The sequence below is a fragment of the Rhipicephalus microplus genome, chromosome 2, assembly GCF_043290135.1.
Source record: "Rhipicephalus microplus isolate Deutch F79 chromosome 2, USDA_Rmic, whole genome shotgun sequence".
Classification (NCBI taxonomy): Eukaryota; Metazoa; Arthropoda; class Arachnida; order Ixodida; family Ixodidae; genus Rhipicephalus; species Rhipicephalus microplus.
In genome coordinates, this window is record NC_134701.1 from 249,363,777 (window position 1) to 249,389,418 (window position 25,642).

The 25,642-nt window shown below is 43.4% G+C and overlaps 1 protein-coding gene across 2 annotated transcripts in view; it reads right to left on the reverse strand.

The window, feature by feature from the left end:
- Positions 1–857: 857 nt before the first annotated feature.
- The window catches only part of POSH (SH3 domain containing ring finger posh), a 36,138-nt gene continuing 11,353 nt past the window's right edge, over positions 858–25,642 (reverse strand). The window contains exons 10-17 of one of the 2 annotated variants that reach the window (XM_075878936.1): positions 25,498–25,528; positions 25,314–25,419; positions 22,831–22,998; positions 22,380–22,653; positions 20,035–20,409; positions 18,361–18,542; positions 10,795–10,920; positions 858–9,575 (exon numbers count right to left, since the gene is read on the reverse strand). In XM_075878936.1, the coding sequence (XP_075735051.1) occupies positions 9,407–9,575; positions 10,795–10,920; positions 18,361–18,542; positions 20,035–20,409; positions 22,380–22,653; positions 22,831–22,998; positions 25,314–25,419; positions 25,498–25,528 (1,431 nt within the window). In that variant the 3' untranslated portion in view covers positions 858–9,406. Of the gene's footprint in view, positions 9,576–10,794; positions 10,921–18,360; positions 18,543–20,034; positions 20,410–22,379; positions 22,654–22,830; positions 22,999–25,313; positions 25,529–25,642 lie in introns of both variants that reach the window. The other variant, XM_037421237.2, reaches the window with a different exon arrangement.

Genomic DNA, 25,642 nt, shown 5'->3' on the forward strand with positions numbered 1-25,642 from the left:
TAATTATGCAGGACAAACTAGCCAAACCTTTGACATTACTTTAGACACTTTGACATCAGTACTTTATTCAGAAAGAGCACATGCACTCTGAATTGCTGGGTTCCATTTTAGCTTAGCAATACCCAAAGTGCCATCCTCCAATATTTAGATGTGAAGCAGCTCTTTGACTAACTTGTGCAATGTTCTTCCTCCGTACAACGTGTCGCGCACCACAGGTGTTGGCGTGGCACCAGCAAGGTCACACCGCTGCAGCGCGTTGATTTCACGCTCCCCTCGCAGTGCGTGCTCACGTCACACTCTCCCTCGCCTGTCACGCGCTAACCGCGGCGCGCCCTGTCCATTCGCCCTTAACATCTGCAGAGACCGCTGCTCGCCATATTGCCGACTCGTCGGTTCAAGTACAATAAACCTGAGGCGTGCCTAACATATGCGTTAAAACACGTCTGTACATGTCACCTAGAAGACCATCGTTTCAAACTAATCTTCCAGGGCTCGCCGCCGCACCCGCGTTAGTGCCGTTCAACCCATAACGCCACCTGTGTGTAACGCTGCTACTTCACAACCCACCAGGGTTCCCTTTAGGGAGATGGACCAAGTTTTTTTCTTTTTCACATATTTCTATTTCTAACTTACCACAACCTAGAAAGCTGTGTTATGTATACAGTTCAAAATCACATGATGCTAAACAGAAAAAAAAAGATTCACGTTTTTGTCTTCATAAATGCTGGAAAAAAGGGCAAGTTCAATAGAAAAGACAGGCATCATGCAGGTTTTGTAGAGAATGCTTTCTTAGGCAGCACCTCACAAATAAATTGTACTTACCTTGCTGTAATAAGGCATTGACAAGCAGACATTGCTTTGTACATTGCAACAATTTTATTTTAACATTGTGAATGTAAAACATACCAACAGCTAGCTGTCCAGTGAACACCTGCCAAGATGGGTGCACGACATGGCGTCGCCAGTGCGATCACAACCGTACCTGTGACTCGTGAAACGGCACACACTCTAGACTTCTTTCGAGGAGTTGGTGTGCATGAGTGCAAGAATGGGATTCGCAACTAACAGTGTTCAACACCAGGGAGGGGTAAAAAAAAAGTAGGAAGAAGTTTTGAGCCCTCGTAGCCACAAGGTAAAGAATAGGTGGCAATTATGGAATGCAAAACTGTGACATGAAATGTGCTGACGCAATGTTTCGTTTGGCACCTTCGTGCTTCAGCGGCTCCTTGCACTGTGTGTGTGTGTGTGTGTGTGTATGTATGCCTATCATTTGTCATCAACTTCGGCACCATGCAATTTATACATTACTAGCTCGCCAAAGTATGGATGCCAACAGGACAAAATGAGAATATTATATTATTCTTTCCTTGTAAACAGCGTTGAATATATTACAACTAGATCTCGCTCACATGGCTTAGCAGCGTAAAGGCAGGAGTATGTGGATACGCTTGAGGGAACATATGTACATGGTTATTAGTAGCCAACGAAGCATTAGAAGGGGGATAAAAAACAGAGAAAAAATAAATTATTTGCCATGCAATAAAATAGGGGCAAGAAACAACTAACGAAGCAAACAGAATGACTCATGGAAACATGTTCACTGCAATATGCAACATAAGCATTGCACTTGGTTAGGGCTATGTACACATGCAAAATCTTGTCACCAATAAGTGCACACAGCCTTCTACAAGCAACAAACATTAGAGAGAGAATTTGATCTCTTCATCAAATATAAATAAGAAGTGTGTCACTAACCTTGGTTAAAAAATGAAAGGTTTCTTTCAACTGCACGATATCGGCTACAAATCTCCTATGAACACAAACTAATTCTATTAATGTTACATCTACAAATCACTCACTTGGACAGTGACGGACTTTTGTATGCTGTTGTCACACCCAATTTGTTCGAATATACCAGTGAACTTTTGAAATGAATGAAGAGACAAAATCCACATTCAATGAATTTCCTCAACAGACATGCACTATCAAAAGCAGCCAAAGATAATGCAAGTACCTTTTGTCCCAAGCACCGCTATTCACGGCATTACGGTGTCATTACAAGCTCATACTATACCAGTTCTAATTCAAACTCCTAACATCTCAAAGCTGGCTTTTGTTACTTTTTGACACTACCAAGCACATTTCTAAAAAGGAAAAGGGAGAAACAAAAGTAGAAATTTTGTAACAGAAGTGATACCTTATGTCAGCTTCATCTAGAAACTTTACATATTACAGAATAAGTGCCATAGCTTTGCAAAAAACACGCACATGATCCAGCATCTAACTCATAATCCGACAGTATGTAGGAAGTCGAAATCACACTTTTTATCTTTTGCGCTCAAACAAAATCTCTCCTGCGCAGTGAATATTTTAAAATAAAATAGGCAGCGTAAATGTGGTTATGAAATTTCATAGTGTAAATGTGGTTATGAAATTTCATAGAAAAAAAAAATGATAAGCTTAGCTGCAGCACTCTTGCATTATACATGCCTTCACAAGCACGGATACGAATGCCAGAAATTAGAGATTTCAGAACACTATGTAGTGAGAAATGTGGTGCTATTATCTACATATATGAGGAACGGGAATGGCAAGATATACTGGCACAATGTTCAGCTTGTTTTAAAGACAAAGCTTTAGCTTTTTGTAAATACGATACTAACTTAGCATTGGAGTGGTAGAAAACGGATGCCCAAGATGGACACTGATACACACTTGATACGAATATCTCATCTTTCTTCAATTTGCAAAACCGTTCAGCATTTCGCATCACTCTTGCCGAAGCAGTTCGCTTATCTCTATTCCCCCACGTTCGTCTTCCCTGCATGACAGTAGCAGTTCCTTATGTTTTGTTCATACACACAACAGGCAAAATAACAGATGTCATTGCATTTGAATGATAATTTGTCTACAGTCATGAAACAGAACTAGCGTCTAACGTACTGTTTCAGTAGAGAAGTGAACTTATCATGGCAGATGCAATATTAGCCACCACACTCGCCTACATTTTGAGAAAGGCGACAGTCTGACGTTCCCGAATTCCTGCCACACATGAGATTACAGCACCACTTTTCCTCCGAGATAATTTTAAAACAGTCTTCACTGAAAATGAACTAAGTCACTATACAATGCACTTTATAGCCGACATTGTACAAACACAAGGTATTTTGATTAAACGTTCATACCACAGTGATCAAATAGCAATAAAACAGAACAAGGCACTGCACATTAGTGACAACTCAACAGGCACCTTAAAATGAGTACGAAGCATCTCGAGATTCAATACTCCATTGTAAACATCACTCGAAACAAACGTAAACAATCATGACCGCACGGCAATGAGCCGACTGAAAACAAGCTTGGCAGTAAATGTTTGCAAGCAAAAAAAAACAATAGATACAGCAAGTAAAATCAAGGGGAAGAAACTATCAGTTCACTTGTTCTCTACTGAGTCATTCAAACACCGATTCATGAACATTTATTTATACAGTATGTGTTTAGAAGCACCGGCATTTGGCCTCTGTGTGTTTGTGTGCCGAGAAAAAGGGCAACGTTAGGTGCATCTTCGAAGGAGACAGACTTGAAGCGCCTCGAGATTCATCGACAGTGTGGCTGCTATGTACAGGGAAGGCTCTATGTTACAGAAACTTTTTTTTCTTTTCAGCATAACCCTGAAGTCCTCCTACGATAAAAACAAAAAGTAAAAGACTTGCGCTCTGCTTTTCAAGCTCCTTATTGCTCTCATCTTCACATTCCACGTGGAAGAAGATAACAGAGAGCGCAAACTGTGCTTAGATTCTGCATTAAATGCAATATGGCATCACACATTGAGCGCTGAGAGGATCCTTAAGGGGAAACACTACATTCACTTCGTAGCAGCTCGCACTGCGCCAATTTTGGTCATACATGTCACAGACACTGATTTTACCGATTAAGCAGTCGGTGTGCAAGCTCTCAAAAGGTCGCTCGCGTATACAACTTGAAAAATTCTGGAAGTCAGCTGCCCATGGAACTTAGCTGCGACAAACTCACTTTCGTGCTGCTCGAAAAAGTCGGCGATGGCCTTCCTATTATGAGGAGTGCAGATGTGGATCCTGTTTTAGGTTGGAGAGTGGCTGAGTGCAGCCAACTTTCAGATTTTTGGACATTGGTAATCGTCAAATGTGGCTACTCTGCTGTACCGTTTGAAAGCTTGAACTGCACAATGCACGCTTTTAAATAGGCAGGTACGCAAAGAAGCCATTTTGTGCAAGTTGCACGAGGCAGCTTAAAATGTGACCGTTCAGTACTGACGTGCATGGTTTGCATTTTGTCATTATTTCAATGAGCGTCTTCGTTGCTCAGAGATGTTTTATATTTGGGACAATCCCTTAATTTTGCCAGAAATGGAAGGGGAAAAAAAAAGAAGTGTCATAGTCAACAGTGACAAAAGTTTCGCTATTTAGTAATACAAGTGGTACAATTCACTTAAGCAAAGCACCACCCTACAATACAGGCAGCTGGGCCCAGTAACGCTGACACTTGGGTGAATTGTGTTTACAACAGAACACTCCATATTAAACGCATTAAAAGACACCTGACGACAAAACTGAAAAGTACTGGTACAGGCACGTTCCTTATGATTTTTGCAACCAAACAACTAGTATGAAAGCCGCAATGATTGAGTTGCCGCAAGGCTTCTCTTGCACAGTTTCGGGATATGAGCTTGCCATTTAAATAAGAGTAGAGCTTTTCATCACCAAGCGGAAAATGCCAGTCGTTAGTGTTCGAAGCATGTGCAATGACGAGCACTGTGTAAAATAAAGCTTGAAGTGTGCCAGATATGCAGCCTAATTTCAAAATTTGTGAATGAATAGCCTTCAACACCTCGAATTATTTTAACTAGTATTTTCTTTATATGCTCTTATAACAGCTATACCTACTATGCTCTAAGGTGTGGTATTCTACTAATAATCTCCTTCTCATTGATAATAATTCTTGTGTGTTTTGCCAAGGGTTTATCGCAATGTAAAACCGTGTTTTCTTCCTTTGAGCATAATTACCAGGTGTAGACAAAACAGTCAAATGACTCTTGTTTTTGTTCAGCACCTTAGCACAACCAATCGAGATAAAGCTCAGGGAAGCCACATCAAAACGACTCCGACAAAAAAAAATATTAATCTCCCCTCACAGCATTGTTAATGCAGAACACAAAGTGCCTATGCACAGCTCTGGCACAGAGAAACACAATGTAATATAGGGGCATGTAACAGAGCCGATTTGGTATCACAAGCGCGAGTGACCAAGCAATGTGACTAAAGACGTGACTTTAAAGACGTGACTGCACGGAACTTTTTAGGAGAGAACAGAAAACCATAGAATAGATGCTTGTGCTTGAAAAGAAGTGGACAGGATGAGAGCTGCACCACTATTTTTCACTCGCTTCTCTCTTTATGCAAGGTCAGGTGCACACAATGGTTATTTGCCCCATTCAATAAACTATCACAGCACTGGCTGTCAGAGCAAGGTGTTCCTTCAATAAGCTTCTTCCTCAAAAAAAAAAAAAAAAAAAAAAAAGACACCAGTGACGGACTGTACACCGGTCAACACCGCGAGTCGTTTTTGAGGGAAAAAGACTATACGGTCAGATGCACACAAGCCTGTACCTATGGGCACACTCTCCAGATCGACGTCATGAGATGAGCCAAAAGGTCGGTGACACTGCCTCTAGAGAACATTGCCGAGCGCATGAGAGGGACTAATTCTTTAGTGGGGAAAGCGATTGGCAGCTGTGCTGCGGTTATCTGGACAGGGCCTCTCCAGACTTACTAAGTTGTATCTGATAAGATTGAACGAATATTTAAAATTTCGAATAATTTTCTAATGTTGTTTACTATTCTATTTGATTTGCACTGGAATTTTCATATTCGAACTTGCAAAAGACAAATACAGTCAACATCTAATTGGCAGTAGCACCTTCAGATTTTCAATATGCTTCACCCAGTCACACTCTCGTATGGCGGCAAAGTCGCCTTTCAGGCTCTGCTGTGGTCTCAAATGTATTGACTCGAGAAAACACTGGTTCCAACACGGAGACGACAGATGTGACAGAGGCGAGCGCTCAGTGCAGTTTTGAAGCTGAAATTCGGGCAGAATGTCAGAAAAATCAGATGCTGACGATTTTTAGCCGGACTCGAAGAGCACACTCTCGTCTACAATATTGTTTGGGCTTCCACAAAAGTTGAAAGAGGAAAAGAGGCTGAGGAAATAGTATCCTTGCCTTTTACATGCAAAGTGTGATCGACAACACTTTGGTTGCACCTAATAATGTAAATACCATTCGGCCTCTGCATTGCCTACTTCTTGATAAGACAACTATGAAACACCTCCCCACCAGCGCTTAATCAACATAGTCAAAAGAAACACTTTCATGTTGCTATCCCATAAGGCTAAGCTTACAAATCCCCTGCAACATTTTCAGGAGCGAAGCTTTATAGGGTCGGGCCTTGTCCCTTCATTGGCATGGCATAGTACTTAGAGCGCCTACTAGGGGCTCTGTGGAGCGTGCTCGTTCCCTGCGCGCTATCTCTCTCGCATTGACAGCGAAGACAAAGAAGACAGGGTGGAAAAACTGCATGCGTAGCTGCGAGCTCACAGTGTGGCTGCAACACAGCAACGCAGACAAGCGGATCCAGAGTTACGGGCTCGCGAAGCTGCAGTGAAACGGCAGCACTGGCAAGCTGACCCGGAGTTGAGGGCTCGCGAAGCTGCGACGACATGCCAATGCCGGCAAGTAGACCCGGAGGCGGCGTGAGCACGGGAAGGGACTGCAAATCACCGAAAGCGGTCGCTACCTCAGGTCGGTGGCGCTGATGCAGGTTAAGTGCGATTCTCTCGACCGAAGTTTTGGGCACAGCTGTGAAGTTTGCAACCGCTTGTGGTTCGACAATAACCTGACGAAGACTGCTAACATCCAGAACCAACAGTCCAATGCCGTTGCCGAGCTGGAGCGAGAGTTTGTCGCCGATGATGAAGCCCACAGTGAGTAGTACATGGTTTGCTTTACTTGTAAAGATTCCTTGGTGGCAGGCAAAGTCCCGGCATTGAGTGTTACATATGGCTACTGCTACTCACCCAAACCTGATCACTCACCCGCTTTGAACCACGTAAAGTAAACGTACAGAAGCGTTTGAAACATTTTCTCTATGTGGTTCAAAGCAGGTAATTGATCTCTGCTCTTCGCCCACTCACCATCAATCACTTCGTAGATATGCGTTGCTTTTTCAGCCATATTGCTTTGAATTCATCGAAAAATATTCGATTTGATTCGCACTCACACTTTGATATTTCGAACTCCCTTTGCATGCAGAATTTTGTTATTGACACAGCTCTGGCATTCGACCGTAGTTGGTGACAAGCTTAGCAAAAATGCAAGCTCCAGCCACAAACTACAATGCCCCTTCCCTTCACCTGTGAAAGATAGTAGGTTTCCGCTTGAACTGTAAGTACTATGAGGAAGAGCTTTTTCTCAGGTAATGTAAACACGTTCATTAGCACTGGCAGTTGGGAGAGTTGGTGTTGGTTCATAATTATGAACGGTGCACAAAAACACACGGGACACAAATAAGGAAAACCACACAGACACGGTGTTTTTTTGCGCCATTCATAACCATGAATGGAAACACCACGCATCATATTAGCCTTTCAGTCACGGCGTGTACAAATGGAGACGCCAACTTCAATGGCACGTCATGCACCGCGTATTTCATAAAATGGTATGAAACTTGATGTGCACATTCGTGCAGGCCTCCTGAGTGGACAACTGTCTATTATTTAACTTCATTATGCTGCGCACTGCTGCAGAGAATCACTTTACTGGATGTACTACCATGTTCAACGATTGTTCGACGTGACCCATTCCAAGACCAACTTGAGGAGTATTTTTTGTTCGCTCGAAATAAATACAACCAAAAAACAAACTGCGCATCTATTTCGGGCCTAATAGCGGATTCTTTTTATGAAAGTACTGCAGCTGACTGATGGCAGAATAATTCAATAATTGGTTGCACACTCATTAACTTTAAATACCGGAACTTGCACGGAACAACGCTTTCCTTCATTTTCTTACTTGGAATGTAATATTGAACACCTAAAATTATGCCAGGTGAATTTGACGCACTTCTGACAGCGCATCATAATTCGTGACTGAAGAGGCTATCCCTTTCAGTCACTCGCTATCACTACGTAAACGATTAGGCTTGGCCCTGTAGCGATGTCATAATTCCTGACACAATTTACTGGGATGTTCCAAGTTTCCGAAATAAAACCAGCAACAAAAACGTGGATCTGTATGGGAACATCAACTGTCTTGTATGCTTAAAAAGTGCCTGAGGCCATAAAAATGAGGAAGCACTATTAGATGAAGCATTTATGCAAATTCATTGTAGAAGGTTTAACCACAGCTGTGGAAGGAGGCGACAGTTTTCCTTGGTTGGGTTCGACTGTACGATGTTCCCAATGTACGCTGATACTGTGACAGTAACGAGTCTGGTCGGAAGACTGTCGTGGGTATCCAGCCTAAGCATCTGTGCGTGTTTTCCTTTCATTTGCGAGAATGTACCAATGTAACTTGCCCAGAAATCTGCCGTTTTTGAAGGTTCTATTTGGTGATTTTGACAAGTTGAACAATACAATTGGGCAGCAAATGAGTGAATGAAACGCCCGAAGATTAAGAAGATGGCATAGCCGTGGGGAGAATGACAAAATGACCAACACGGGCACATATTTCAGTAACAATTTAAACTTGCAACAACTTGTAAAGCACATATTTCAGAGCAAAAAAGAAAAGACGCTGCAATGGCACACTACATTGTCTTACAACGCAGTGAAGCTATGTTGTAGAACAGCGCAGTGTGTTGTCTTCTTGTTTTAGCATTCTCGCGCTATACGTATACTGTCGTGTATTTTCAACAAGCCCTTTGTCACACGTAGAATTGAGCTCGTCGACCCAGATCCAACAAGCTCTTGGCTTTCAGCAATTTTAAGGTATCAGTGAAAAAAAACAACAACTCTACACTATATTGCAAAGGAAAGTACCACATGTGGCCATGTAAAGGAAACACGAATTTGCTTTGTTTACATTCTTGCCATTATTGAAACACCAGAAAGTGCTCCCCATACTTTCCAAAACAAAAATCAGTTAATCAGCCCTCGTGCTGGTCACTAAATGTTATGCCTTATGGTTGTGCTGTTTCCCTATAATACAGTGCACCTGCTTGCCCAGCTCGGTACTGCAACGTCACCGGAAGACACCGGAACATTTGTTCGTGGCTGCTGAGCCACCCATGCTAAAATTGACGCGTTTGTTGTGTGTGCCAAGGAAGCCAGACTGCAGAAAGACAAACAGAGGAGATGCAGGTGGGTTGCCTCAGAAGCTTTCAACAAAGCTGCCAGGGAACAGTCCAGTTTTTCCTGTCCTCTGCAGCGTGCCTTTGAACCAGCCGTCTTCCCGCTTTTTATGCACATACACGACATCTCCCTGCTTGAGCTCCAGCTCATACTCGCTGTTTGGAGGGTAAGGCACGATGCAGCGAAACCTGCACAAACAAGGTTGCAGGTTTCGATTGCTTTCAGGTTACAATTACATAGTGGACAAACACTGAATATCAATGCCTTCCTGTCATAGCCTACGCATGGAAATCGCAAAAGAGCAACAAAAAACACTGCTTCGTACGGTTGAAGTTAAGATCAATGGATAAGCTCAACTTGTCCAGGCAGAGCTTGTCAAAAGCTGCCCTGCCCTTGGCAAGAACAAAGAGAATCTAGGACAGATCACATGCCTGGTTGTTGCATACAACTCTATATAGGCAAAGACATCATTGGATCGGAAATGAACGAAGAAAATGTCACTAAAACAGCAGATAGCCAATACCATCCACCATGTAGTCAACAATAGCCAACATCAGCCAGTGCTAACTGGTGCTGGTAGTATGCAAGTACAGTAGGCCAGTATACCAGAGCTTGAAGTTTCTTCACCCATACTCGTTAATGTATAGCCTACCGATTAACCTATTATTTAATGACACTGAAGTGCCCTGTCATGCCCTTGATCAATTAAATTTGCATTTTAAATTGCGCTAGCATGTTGCATTTCAAACTTTGCTATCCACATGCTGCACTATAGTTTTATGATCAAAAAACATCCACTAAGTTGGGAGTACTGTAGAAATCCGCAAAGAGAAGAAAATTTCACAAAAGGTGTAAATATGGTCATCCATCTTAGAGTAGCATGAACCTATGGAATAATCCAATAGTGGTTCATCTGAAGGAAAGTTTTGAATTTGTAAAAAAAAAATTTTCTGATACAGGGATTAAAGCTGGGACCATCATTTTTTACTGGGTAGTCTTCCTATTATATTGTCATTTTGTAGTGATGGCAAAAAAAGTGAAAAGGCACCTACCTGCCTGTTTAGTCTATTGAATGAAATTCACAAAACAAGTACGGCACTCAAGGTGCAACAGTTGTCCATTATCAAAAGCTCATTTACAGATCAAGTTTCCTGAATAATTGTACATGGCTCACCATATGATTCTAGTGCAATCGCTTCGGATGAAACCACTCGTGCAAAATAGCACCTCTTCCCCTCTGCAATCAATTTCTTATCTCGCCACTTAATCAGCGCAGTCGAATGATAGCGCTTGATCATAATTCAGCATCATACTTAAACATTGCACGCTACTTAAGCAATGAAGGATACCATTTTTTCTTCTTCTTTTCACAGGATAAATATTTTTTTCAAAAAATTTCCAACACACCTTTCCCTGACAAGAGGAGCAGGCTGCTTGGGCCTCGTCTTGAGGCTGTCGTTTCCATCTAGGGAGCTGGTCTTTTTGTGCAGAGCCTGTTGGCTTCCTAGAACCTCACTTGGACACGAGCCAGACCTGTGGGTAGGAACAGTGAACTCTCACAGCTCTTTCATGCAGTATAAGTGATTGTGGCACGGCAGCTACAACTACCTGGGTAGTACTAGTTGCGGATCTTCACTTTTGCTTTTTAAAAAGCCTTCCCTACACACATGCTTTCAGATACAGTAAAACCCACATTTACCAAATTTATACACACACAGACACACACAAAAAAGGGAACTAGTTAAATATATATTAATTCAATATGAAGCTTTTATAGAATTTAGAGTATCTTCAGTAATAATGCTGGCGGGCCCCACAGCACTGCTTCATGCTAATACAGTTAAACCCAGATATAATGAAATTGATAAATTCTGGAAATATTCGTTATAAAAAAGATTTCGTCATATGCAGGTTCGATACGAAAATTTATGCGAAAATTAAATGGGGGACTGAACGCAGAGATAACCCAAAACACTTGCTTTACAGGAAAAAATCTGCGTTACCTTTTGCGATAGCAATTATATGGACACTCTCGGCGCGCTTTTGCCGTCGCCGCCATGTTCTATAACAAGTCCCAATTGATAACATGCCCCCATGCATCGTAACTTTCACGAGCGGGTAAAAGCGTGCTAGCGTTGCTGAAGCAGAGATCAAATGAGTCAGCCCATCCCTATCGCTCGGAAAGTGCATAGGATAACATCTCCTGCGTGTTAGAACTGTCGTCAAATGCTCAAACAGACAGTGAACCACCCGTCTTGAACGAGCACGAAACAATGTGGATGGGAAGGGGGGGGGGGGGGGGATCGCTTGAGTAGCAATAATGAATTGCTGGCGCGCTTGCTATCTCGGTGCGTATCAGTGCGGTTTCAACTCGGAGGGACTGTGTGAAAAGAGCACTTCTCCCTGGAGCGGTAGTATTTGCTCGCACAAGCATTTTGCAGGAGTTCCGCAATATCAGATCCAAAATATTTGGCTGCCAGCCTTACTTCTTATAACATTACAACATTTTTCTATCGCGTTCATTGCATTGCATTCAACACCGTCCTGTTACCAGAACTAATCAGCTAATCCCAAAAGCTACCGGCCTGTGAACTCGCGGCACAAGACGAAAGAAAGTGACAAGTCGAGCGCAAAAGATCCGTCGTCACCATGGTCTCCGAGAGTTTCCATCAGCGCCTAGTCTGACATCCCCTCTGTGGTGACGATAGAGTTGCCCGAAATTAAGGAAGGTCACAGTTTCGCCGCAAGGGCGATGCAATAAATGCGAAAGAAATGACTTGGAATGTAACGCTGAGAATGGTAAGCAGATCGAAACGTGCAGCGCGCTGCTCACGTAGAAATGACCCACGAAAACAACATACACAGGACGAGAGCGAACCAACAATGTCTACCGCTCAACACTTGACGCGTGTTTAAACAAAAACAAGGCATGAAACGTAATCACAAGTACAGATATCAGTGCGAACTAACGAGTGCCCTAGTTGTTTACTTTGCCAAGTTTGAAAAGCTCACTGTTTTTACAAACGGCGCTTGTCCAGCGAGCGAAGTGATCTTTGTACGCCCGGCAACTACACACAATCGTTCTGGTCAAAGTGGAAGGCGCACGATGCTCCCCATCGAAGGTTAAGCGCGCGCGTACAAGCTTGTACCCCCCCTCCCCAATTTGCGGGGCAAAATATGCGAAGAAAATAAGGGCGCATCGGCGCCTCGTGACGAGCTGAGCTGTGCGCGCAGGTGGCTTTATTTTTTCTTTCTTGAGCTTGCTGGAAATGGGCCCAGAGCTGTTCCACGCATTCTGGCATGTGTGTCGCGTGTGCGTGGCTTGCTCGCTCTTGGTGTGTGTGTATGGTCATGATGGCTGACGGGAGGACTAGCACGCTTTTTCCTGCCGCTCAACAAAACGTTGAAAGTGTGACCGCTTGGCTTGAACGTAATCCGCGCGTTAGGTGCCGCGTTGGGTGCCACGTTGCGAAGCACTTGCTCATAGCTGTTCACCACCTGGCAGCTTCAGGCATCCCGGTGTGCAGCTGTAGAGATGGTGAATATTTCGTGGGCGGCGGTGATGGCTACATGCACGCGAAACTGTTTTCACGAGGCTGACTTCGTCCACGTCGGGCCCAACGCGAGCCTGAAGCTTCCAAACAGGACCACTGCGGCGGCGATTTGTGGCAGCGCATGGTCGAATCTGACCTGGGAGAGCGGGTGGGACATCTATTGCGATGGTTTAATTACGGCCGATGATGATGCCGACACTGCGGAACCGTGCATGGATTAGGGCATTGTGAATGAAGTACGTGGCGAGAGCGATTTGGAGGAATCGGATTGCGAGAACGATGAAACTTTGGAGTCAGTGCTTCATGCAGCTTATGCCACGGGCCTCGGTGAAAGAGCGCCCTGCCGTTTTAAATGAACTCGAGACCACCCTTATCGCTTCTGCTATTCGAAACACGTGCATCACGGACTTTTGAGGGCATAAAAAGTTTGTGTTTTCACGTGCAACCTTTTTTTAAAAAGCGGTGTTTCATTTACTACGAACTTCGGGATACAGCAAACGGACGCCGCGTCACGCTCAGGTTCGTTATAAGCAGGCTTGACTGTATATAGATACGTATACATATGCAGTGAATGGCGGTGGCGACGGCAAAAGACCTGCCGAGACTGTCCATATAATTACTATTGTAATAAAAAAAAAAGCAAAGCTGAACGTTGTCAGGATCCTCACCCTGCGCGCGCAGTGAAGCTATGCACGCAAGCACGGCGTTGAAAACGAAAAACGATCGACACAGACACGGATACCGCGGAAAACCATTCGGTAAAGCGCCCTCCATATGCAGCGCGGCCGACGTATCTGATGCTAACTAAATGTGTGACATTGCCAACACGCAAAAGTATTTTTTTTGGTTGTTTGTTTGGAGTGCGGGCAGGGGGCACACCCGCACGTGCACCAACGGCGTCGAGAACAACGGCAACGCCGGCTTGTGGGGTGAAGGCCCGCCTGCCCGCCTCGTGCTCACCCACGCACAATAACAAGCACTCATTCTCGCCTGGTGCGCCGTTGCCGCCGCTTCGCACTTCGTCAGTGGCGGGCAGAGCAGCCACGAAAGATGCATGCTCATACCAAAATGCAGAGCAAAATTCCTAGATTATCCATGGGGAAAATGTGTTACATCAAGGTTGTCTCCCGCTGTTACATTGTTACATAGAGGTAACTACAATAGACTCCTACAACAATACCTACTATAGAGGTAAATACAATAGACTCCGTTTAAACGAAACCTGAAGGAACCAGGAAAATCTGTTTCCATTAAGAGGAGTTTCGTTTACTGGGAGATAAGCAGAGGTACAATATTCAAGTACGAAACCATACATATTAGTGGCAGTTGTTTCATTAAAGCAGCAATTTCATTTAATAAAGTTTCGTTTATTTGGAGTCTACTGTACATGTGCGTCTATGGAGTAACGACGGGGAATAGAAAACTTCATTATATCGAGGAAATCGTTATATGGAGGTTCATTATAAGCATTTTTAATTGTAATACACCATAATGTTTTTCTCAGATACCATTTTATGTGGCCAGTAGATGAGAGTGCTGGTTACGCACGAGAAAATATAGTATCTAAGAAAACAGCTCCCTCAACATCATCATACGCACGTACCGTAATTACTCTAATCTAACGTGCATCTTTTTTCCTGTTAAGAGAGTTCATTAACCGTATGCGGGTTATAATCGAGTACGAAAAAAAAATGAATACGGTCATTCTATTGCCATTGGCATTTCGAAAATGGCCGCCCCCTATGTGCGTCGGCATGACGCGTCGGCCATTTCTGCCAGTGTGTTTCCCATGTGCGGCACTTCGTACGTGTGCTGAGGAGTTCGTCATCTTGTAGTGCATTAACATCGACGGCATGGAAGGGCCGACTCCAAAAACTCGATGAGTGCACCACGATGCCACTTTTAAAAGAAAAGTCATCGTGTGTGCAGAAACGGACGAAAATCGGGCCACATCGTGGTCGTTCGGAGTTCCCGAAACGCGCGTGCAGGACTGGCGGAAACAAAAGCAGAAGATTGTCGACAGCAAAGCTTCACGTAAAGACTTCAGTGGACCACAGCAGAGTCAGTTTCCGCAAATTGAAAAGCTGCTCGCCGAGTATGCGCTTGAGCAGCGAGCGGCCTAGCGGCCCGTGACGACAGAACTGCTCCAAGTGCGGGCTATGCAGTTAGCCTTAGAAAAAGAGCTATTGCGGAGCCAGTTCAAAGCGAGAAGGTGCTGGCTAACTAACTTTATGAAGAGGAAAGGCTTTTCCCTCCGAACGCGAACGGGCATATGCCAAAGTTGCCGAAGGAGTACGGAAAAAAGCTTCACAGTTTTCAGAGGTTCGTCCTAAACTTGCAGCACAACAGGGGCTACCTGCTTGAACGAAACGGGAATGTCGAACAGACGCCTCTTTACTTCGACATGCCTGGCACCACAACCGTTGAGAAGAAGGGGGCGAAGCAAGTTCGCGTGCTCACATAGGGCCACGAAAAAACTAGAGTGACGGCAATGCTCTTTTGCACGTCAGATGGGCACAAGCTTCCCCCGTACTTGATATTTAAAGGGGCAAACTGGTCTTAGACATTTTTTGTTTATTTCTTCAGTGATCTTGATAAAACTGCAAAGGGTTATGCAGTTTTTTCTGCTGATTTCAAATATTTAATTAGTTTTCCTGTAACTCACTTTGTTGCTGAGATAACTTAGGTTCACCCCCTATTGTTTAAGGCCACCATAGAAAAAAAAGTGCTTAATTAAAAGTGATATTTAGGATATGCCAACATAGACTAATGACTATAGAGTGAAAGTATGGAAGAGGTTTTTGTTTTTAGGCCTTTATTGGTTATTTTGCAGCAAAACGAACTATACATGTTCAAAAGCAGTTGGAATTGTGTTACAATTCTGATTAGTAATTAATTAAAAAGGCATGTGCTCTAAATTCTGCTTTCATACTTGCATTCTACACACATACAGGTTTCCACTGCAAGGATAATTATTGTTGTACCTGCCCTAGCTGCAGAGATATTGAGGCCTCAAAACTGAATAGTCACAAATTTACTTTTTTGAGAAAAATGGAAAAAACTGAAAACACACAGTTTCTTCAAAAAGCAACAATGATGGTGCGCATGTTTTGCAATCCTCATAAAGGTGCTCATAAATTGGTAGTAGAGCTTTAGACAAAGGTGCTGGCAAATTATAAAGAAGCCTCAGAGTCGGTTCCCCATTTTTTTGCAGGTTCTGCATGTTAACAGCACCAAGAATCTGAACAGTTAAAATGACATTACAAAAAAATTACTACTTCCTGGTGCGTGAAAATTTGCAGAGATAGAAAAATACTTGCAGAAACCAAATATGTCAATTTTAAAAAATGAACTTTTTTGTCACTTTTTGGTCCCGAAAAGCAGTCTGCCCCCTTAAACAGAAGACGCTCCCGAAAGGAGTCGTTTTCCCGAGTAATGTGATTGTGCCGACCAACGAGAAAAATGGGTGTGCATTACAATTGATGTCTTACTTTTTTTTTTCCCCCGTCGTGGAAACCGGGTGCGCATTACAATCAAGGGCGCTGTAGAATCGAGTAAATACGGTACTTGTCGGGCACCGAATGTCTCTAGTCTGCCTCAGATTTAATGTTGACACTGTTTTTCAATATCACACAGTTGTACCCCACTACAACGAACGCCCCTTCAACGAAATTTCCGCTACAACGAAAAATTCACGGTTCCCCGTCAGCAGTCCATAGGAGTCAATGCTTAAAGATTGTCGCCACAACGAACAGTTTTTTTTTTTTTTTTTTTTGCCGTCCTGCTTCAAGAAAATTTCACGATGCAATTCCAGGGTCAGATATTTATTGCTATACAGGAAACCTAATCTTTAACATTTTGATGCATTTTCAGAACCTGAAAATACATCGACGAAGTCTAAAACGTGCGTTAGCATCACCAGAAACCGTCGCTGTTCAGCAAGCATGGGCGCCACCATTGCTCGATAGCGATGACAATGAGACTGCCCTGCCAGGCCCGGCTTTTGCCATTGGCTTGCTTTCGAGCCGCAGACAATCCGAAGCTGAAGCTCAGTCGCTAAGTTCATGGTTTCCTTCACACAGCTGCTACAGCTGCTGGGTGCGAACCGGAGCGATGCCTGTTCCGATTCCAATGCTTATCATCTTATTCGCGCTTGGCCAGTGTGGAGCCTAATCAGAGCAGCTGTTCATCCGTATTATTTACCAAATCAGCTAGCCGCGAGTGATGGATAAGAATGGCATAGAATATGGCAAAAGTCGCCACTCCACGATATCCTGCCCCCATCTCGGCGTTGTCGGATACACTTCGAAGGCGGACAGCTGCTGGTATTAACGTGTTAATGCAACTGCTCGATATGTTCACGAAAGCGGTTGTAGGCATTATTTCAGTGTGGTTTTCCCCATGGCCTCCCTATGCATGACTGTGAATCGCGTTGTGACGCTGCTAGGAAAGAATAGGAAGCAGCGGACACTTTTTCAATTTTAAGAATAAACGTTCCTTTGTTTTGCTAGCTCAGATCAGCTATATCTTTTCAATTTCACTTTCAGTTTCACTTTCACTTTATTTCCTTAAACACCCCTAGTGGGGGCATTACATAAGGAATGGGTGTACAGTAAGGATACATGATACATGACCATTCACTACAACAAAATTCTCGCTTCAATGAAATACTTTACACGCCCCATGAGTTTCGTTGTAGCGGGGTTTGATTGTACTCAGTGTGCTTCCTGAGATGCTATAGTGGCGAAGTCACAGTCCCTCCCCTGCATTTGGCTGTCTTGATTATCGCATGCCTTGCAGACATTTAGCTTTACAGGAGTACTTGTGTACTTAAAGAACCCCAGGTGGCCGAGATTTCCTGAGCCCTCCGCTATGGCGTCTCTCATAATCATATGGTGGTTTTGGGACGCTAAACCCCACTATCAATGAAGTACTTGCATTACCAAAAGGAGCGGAGAACCGAATAGAGAGCCTACTTTAAGGAAGCAACGTCAAGGATTCACTGAAGAGAGCACACGATGGCAAGTAGTAGTTTCTACTTAATCTGCTCAGCAGCTGCCTCGCTACACTGCTCGCTCTCCAAAGTCCCCTTTCATTAGTAAAAGTGAACTTCTTGGGAAGAAAAGTCAACTTCTTGGAAAGAAAAGCCAATTTCTTCAGGCATTTCGTACCACCCGACTTCCACTGCAATATCAAAAGTTCCCGACTATTTTGATTTGATGTAGCCACCAATTTTCTAACGCACTGATGCTATAGCATTGTTGTACGCGAAAACAGTTCAATATAAAAGAACACTTGACTTACCCCAGTTTGATATAGCAGTTGGGTTCGGCCACTATATTTAAGTAAAATAGACTCACACCTACAATAGAACATTTGCAGACACTACAGGGTGCAGTATGCTAGAAAGAGTCTTCACCTGATGTGCACAACAGGCACGGCGCTGGGTGGCTGCAGAGACGACTGGCTCGCCGCTGCCGAGCTGTCCACGAAACTTGGGTTGTCGCAGGAAAAATTGGGTGGAGGAGGTGAGCGTGATCTGCGCTTGGCTGTGAGTCGCTTCATCAGGCTTATTTTGTCCTTCTCCTTGCGCTCCTTTTGCTGGACAGAGCACGCACAATCCACATTCAGCAGAAAGTCTCAGATCACGTCAGGGAAAATATACCAGCCAACTTCAGAAAAGTGTAACAAAACAGCAGCAGTTCCATGTACTACCACAATGTGCCGATGAAAAAACACTCACCCACTAGTCTGCTAACTCTTTCTGAACTTCCTACGCTAGAAGTACGGGCAAAACAGGCACGTCTGAAATTTCTTTATCAACTCCTGCACAATTATTTTAAAATAGACATTTCAAATTATGTGTCTTATTCACAAACACAAGCCACAAGAGATAAACATACACACACATTAGTACAATACAAGTGCAACACTGATGTGTTTAAATTTTTTTTTTCAGTTGCTATTCGTGTATGGAACATGTTGGCCCCTCACATCACTAACACTGAGTCGCTGTCTCAGTTTGAGTTAGAAATTGAAAACTATTCTTAGCTTCATTACTTGTTTGTTCTGTAAACAGCCATGTAAGTGGCCTTATTGTTAAACTTGCCATTTTTGTATGCATTTGTATATTGTTTACTATGTTGTGTAAATATTGCTAATGTACAAAGTGCCAGGTTGATGTTGCTTTTATGTTCTGTATTACAGTTTTTTTTTTACTGTGATGAGCAATCATAGCATCTGTACAGAGTGCCCACCTGCTATGGTCTCAGTAGAGACTGGCAGTATTGCAAATAAATAAATAAATATACTTTGAATAAACCGACAACAGGGCACTGGTAGAATTAATTCCTTTGCAAGAAAGAGAGGTAGGTATACAATAAGTTGCTAATTTTGTTCTCAAACAATGGTTACCTTTATAAAAAAAAAGAGCACTGGCTGTGCAGGTCTACTCTGTTGGTAGGCTCAAGAAGCTTGAGGGTCTAGAGGGCACAAAAAAACTGAGAAGCAAAATGTTCCAGCCAGTTACAAGCAGTAAGAACTATTGGAGAGTGGAACACGACATTGCCCTTTTCATCGGGCATTACATCTTGCTTTAAAGTTTCGGCAAAGTTTTCACTGAGGCGTTCTTTATCGTTTTATTTATTTTATTGTTTTCAGGTTTAACTATGTAGCCCCCGATGACATACTCATTCACGGCCACATTGGAATGCTATGGTAGCATTCTAGTATAGTCGTGGCCCATTCCACCCTCCCAAAACGTGTGCTACCATCACAGATGCACCAGAACACAAGTTTGATTAAGTCATTTTATGCATTTCCTTTTCTCCCGCCCGCTGGTCACAAGACCCATGAGACTACTACTACTACTTCTAGAACAACAACGACGACAGCACAGGATAAACTGAAACAGCTTTGCTGTTAAAATTTGAGGTCGACACTTCATTAACGTGCTTCGAAAAAGGGCAAATGCTTCCAAGCCAGCTGCATAGCAGCAGCAAATGGGGCTCTGGATTGAGTGCTCCACGCAATGGTACTTCACAGGCAGTAAGAACAAAAGTAAAGTTCTCTACTACTACTCGTTGCTTCTTACCTTTTCCGAACGCACCGCTGAAGCAGATGGAGCCAGGGTGCCAGCAGAGGAGGTTGCAGCAGACGAGCTAGCGCAGCTGTGCGGTGCATTGGGTGTGGCCACACCACCAGCCTGAGAGCCACCACTGCCAGCTAAGCCAACAGACATCGTGGCGCTAATGGCCGGGTTGCGAGTCGGTGTGGCACAGGCAGGCACCCACGTAGAAGCGCCGCTACCCGGCCCGTAAGACGAGGTCGCGGAGGGTGGCCATGCGAGCAACCAGTGGCCAGTGCTGCCGGACGAAGCCTGTGAGGAGGCAGGACTTCCTGTGGTGACGGCCACTGCCTTGGCCACGCCCAGCTGCTGAACTTGCAGGGCCACAGGTCCGTGGCTCACCTATGGCAGGGAAGGAAAAGCCAGTCCATCAGCAATGTGGCTACTGCCGGTAGCATTTATCTAAAGCCCTTAATGTTCGAAAATCAATGCCTTTGAATTACAAGCTATGCTTACAGTATGCTAATGTGCTTCACTTTTTTAGCACACTTTGCATGGTGTTGTATAGATTGATTTCTTTAAAGCAATCATACGTACAGTTGCAAGAAAAAAAAATTCCATCTGTATAGGGTAGCCAACTAATCCTTCAAACATCGAGGCAAATAGAAAACGTTCAGAATAAGATAACAGTCCGAAAGTATTTTTTTATTCTATAAATATTATTGATATGTGGAGTTTAACATCCCAAAACCACCATATGATTATGAGAGACGCCGTAGTGGAGGACTCCGGAATTTTGACCACCTGGGGTTTTTTAACGTGCACCCAAATCTGAGCACGCGGGCCAATAGGACCAATAATGTGGCAGGCACACCATTGCTTAATGTTGTGTCTGCTTGCACCTGCGCGAACGCTATGGTTTCATAATAAATGCTTAACAATGACAATGCATTAACAACATTCTGCACTATCAGTTGTGGCCAGCAAAACATGTCATCGAAGTCAGAGTCCAAGTCACTTGCTTGAAAAACAATTTCTCTAGGGGAGGGGGGGGGGCGCTTTGTACCTCCATCTCTATGTGGTGTGGCAATTACTAATCAATACTCCAACTCCAAACTCAGTAGATGCAACAGCTACCGATTTCCAGCTGCAGATAAAACTAGAATCTTGCTGATGCAACCCCCGACAGTCAGGTGCTGAACCAGACCTGAAACAAAAGCCCTACTGTCAGCAACAACTATGCTGCTGCTGCCCTTGCCTACTTCATAAACTTGCTCGAAGCAGGCCGGTTTGTGGGATTCAATGTTTGTGGTTTGTGGATTTAATTTAACTAAGGCTGTCAGATACGATGTAGTGGTGGGCTCTGGACAATTATGATCACCTGAGGTTCTTTGCCGTGCACTGCCACTGCACATTACACGGCCCTCTAGGTTTTTGCCCCCACTGAAATGCGACTGCATTGGCAGGTATCAAATCAGTCTTTCAGGTAATAAAAAAATCCGAGCACCATAGCCAATGGCAGCCTCAAAGCAGCTAGTGTCCCAAATTTTTTTTTTATTGCAGTAATATCGCTTTTGGTTTCCTTTCCCTGTAGTTGTGCACCACTAAATTTTTTAACAACCGTAAAACACTTTAGCAAACAGAATCTCAAGAAGCTTTGTGCGACATTCATGCAGCATTTGTGAAGTTGTAAAACAAAGCTGAATGTGTGAAAGCACACAAAAATTATGGGAAACACAGTTCACAAAAGATACACAAACTTGGAAAGCAATATTACTGTGTGGACCACACTTAATATTGGGATCTTGTAATGTATGTGCACTTGTACACAAAATAAAAAACACCCAAGAACACTAGTTCGTTTACTGTTATGCATGTTTGTTTACTGTTAGTATGTTCTGTATCCGCTGTGCACTGCACGTGCATTCGACTATGGATACAATGAATTTGAAGAAGATCACGAGAAATTTCTGTGTATAGGTAATTTGATATATAAAGTATTTCATGTATCAAAACATAACCAAGGGTACATTACAATTGTTTGGAATATGCAATAATTCATTATATGTGGGTTTCATATATGCAACTTCGACTCTTATCATTTCTTCTTTTTTTTTTTACTTTACACGTCTGGAGTAGAATGCAAGGTAGCAAACCGGATACTACAACTTTTGTTGATTTCCCTCTCTTTTTCACAATTTTCTTTGCCTGGCAAACCTCAAAGGTACACTTCAATCCAGAAATGTTGAAATCTGGTTGATCAAATTCCTTTAAAGTGAACTATATTGAAACCCTGATCATACGACGGTTTTGTGACGTCTCTCTGAAATTCATACAATCAGGATTTCATTGTATTAGGCAAAACATCCCACCGGTGGCTTATGTCCCAATGGACTTGGGGTCGTCGTAAGTGGAGTCCTTTGTGGGGGAGCCACCAGGGCCCACTCAGCAAGCAGAGGGCTGGAGCCCTGTCCACCGAGAAAGGGAGGCGGTCCACCGGGAACCATGGGCACCTGTTGCGGTGCGCATAACCGTGGGCGAGGTGAGCTGGGGGCAGGGATCCGTGTGCCCATCTGCTGCTGCTGTTGTGGCTGCTGCTGCGGTGGTACGGGCAGCAGAGCTGACGAAAAGCCACCGCTCGACGACCTACAAAGAGCACAGAGTGGGGCTACGGTGACAGCATGCCACGTGCATGTCGCAGAGGTGACACTATTTTCTAATCACATGTACACCAGCAAACAAAAGTATACAGGCCATGTATACGGACGCTGTAGTTACACCACTAGTGCCGCAAGAATTAGCAACACTCTGCTGGACACTTACTTGGTTGGCTGAACGTAGTTTCCAGGAAAAACTCCCGAAAGGCCAGTGCGCAGCGAGGTGCCCTTGAACCAGCCATCCTGGCACTTCTCTGTCACTGAATAAAGCTCGTTCTTGCGCAGTTCCAATTCGTCCTCCTTTTGCGGTTTGTAGCTGTAGAGGGCCACGTAACTGTAAGAAAAATATAAGGCGGACAAGAGAAGTATAGGAAGCCTGCTAAACTGAAGAAAAAAAAAAGTGTGTGACAGGTGTGTTGCGTGAACACCCGATTGCAAGCTCTTGCCCAAAAGAAAAAAAGATAACAAAGAGAGCGAATGCAAGTCATGTAGACAGGCACAAATCCACATTTCATTATAAAATATTTGTCATGTATAGGCATGTGTGGACAGTCAATTTTAAGTTCGATGTGTACAGTGGTTTGGTCGAAAAATTTCAAATTGAATTCGAATAGTATATAGCACATCTTATAAAAGAACACGAGAGTATCTGCTATGACCCAACTAACTTGCACAATACTTCTTTAAAAATGAAGCAAGGCATGTGAACATGTCATTCTTCTTGGTTCAACGGAAGTGGACGCAACCTTGAATAGTAAGGTAGAACTTTCGGTAGAATGTAAGTGATGAGCTGTAATATATGTCAAGTTCTAAATTTTACTACATTTAGAGCACATAAGCCAGTATAACAAGCTTTTAAAACTAAAAATGATGAATCAATGCGAGGGTAATATGTATGTTCATATAACCCTGAAGTAAGGCTTCGTGGCAGCACCACAGCACTGCCCTGAAACCATCTTTGCAGGCGAATCACTTGCCAAGGGACACTAAGGAACAAAACAATTTTTGTATAATAGTAAAGTACAATTTCACAATCCCAAATATACCACTGTTAGCGCAACATAATGCTTAGTAGGCAAGAAAAAGCGCGAAAAAGAAAATGTGGGTAAAGACACCACAGTGAGATTTCTGCACAAAACACCAAGACGTACTGGGTCCTGCATAGCTTCCACTCGATAAAAAGAAAGTACATTGTCCGCTGTGAGTACCATAGACCTAACAAAATTTCATTCGGTAACAAAATTTCATTCGGTCAATGTCGCAGAAATATGAAAAATGCATATTGTAACTTGTTACATGACGCACAAAGATTTCGATGCAAAATTTAAAAATGAAACTTCAACCTTGATTTTCTCCGTTAGTAATGAACTTATGACAGTGAAACTTATGGCATTAGATTTTTCAAAGTGCAGTTTATCAATATGAACCAAGTTATTATTTCTCTTTAGTGTCTCTTAAATACATACACTTATTTGTTCACTTAGTATACTTTGAAATTACCAGCAATTTCAATTGAAATCGAAGCGAATTCTAATACGGTAGTTTGCATATTTCAAGCCCTAGAATATTTGCACAAGCCTAGCAATGAAGGATTCTTTTTCTGCTACTGAACATCACGAATACTTTGATTTTTTTTTTAAGTAACAGAGTCGGTTGAATTACCACAATATCCTGTGTTCCAATGCTCTAGTGTCGTTTTAGAGCTAATTATGATATCTAAATACTATAAGACCAAGACGACGTGCTGTATGACAGCAGAAAGGACACATTCCAATCCAGTCACACAAGGCTAAAGCGGTCAACAACATACATAATGACAAATGATAATGATGACACGATGGTTTGTATATACAAACGCAGATGATAAACTGCATAATCAGTGCTCTCAATACTGTAATAAATACACTATTAGCACACTGGTACAATGAAGAAAATATTCAACTGTAATTAATTGTATTTGTGCTTATTTTATCGAGCTTTGACTGCATTACCGCAGGGCTCCCCGTTTCTTTAACACACGGAGACCAGACCAAAAACTAGCGGTCACAGTGTGCATGCAATTGCAAAAGCAGGGCCATCTCATTTTTTGGTGTTCTACCTCAGAGACACACTACACTCATCTTGGCCAGTGTCCGCACAGTGATGCATGAGGACACCCATAACGAAGTGAAGCAAGCTGGTACTGGTAAGAACAACAGCAGCACTAGTAATCTTTTAAGCCGGAGCTCCAGGGACAAGTCCCTGGAAAAGGTTGGGTTGTTAGACCCACAAATACACTTTTAGGAGGTGGGAGAATGTGGAGCTTACCTTTATCTTGGAACTTTTTAAAACTGAAACCAGTAAGGAGCCATATCTGCTGACATTACCTGGAATCCAGCCAACTAGTGCCATTTTGAACTTCACCAAATGGTTTAAGCAGTATTTCTCATTCTACACCTACTACAGCATTTCTCATGTGCCTGATGAAATGCAACTACAGTACTAAACTAAAAGTCATGCACATGATTTTCTTTAAGGATACAGAGCGCACAAATATGCATCGCACACAGAGGCAGAAACATCAAGGTAACCAGCAGACCAACTGACAAAACAAATGAACCAATGCAAAAAAAAAAAAATCATGCCATATTAAAAAGTCCTCAATCTTACAATGATGCAATGGTGGCATGTTGTGTAGGCTGCAATGGCTGCTGCTGCTGCTGAGTCAAAGGTGCTAGCAGGGTTGCTGGCTGCTCCGGTGGCGGCAAGGGCAACCCTGGTGGATTTAGGGAAGATGCATCTCGTTCTTTGCGCCCACTGTGTCGACGCACCACCCGCGCGGACGACGGCTCACCTGATGAGCCTTGGGATGTCGCTGGGGCCGGCTGTGCCAGATAAATCCAGGAAGCACTCCGGTCAAACAAAGAGAATTAAGTAACAGGCACCACAACGCGTCCCATTCCTCTTCCTTGTCATATTTTCTGATAATACCACACAGT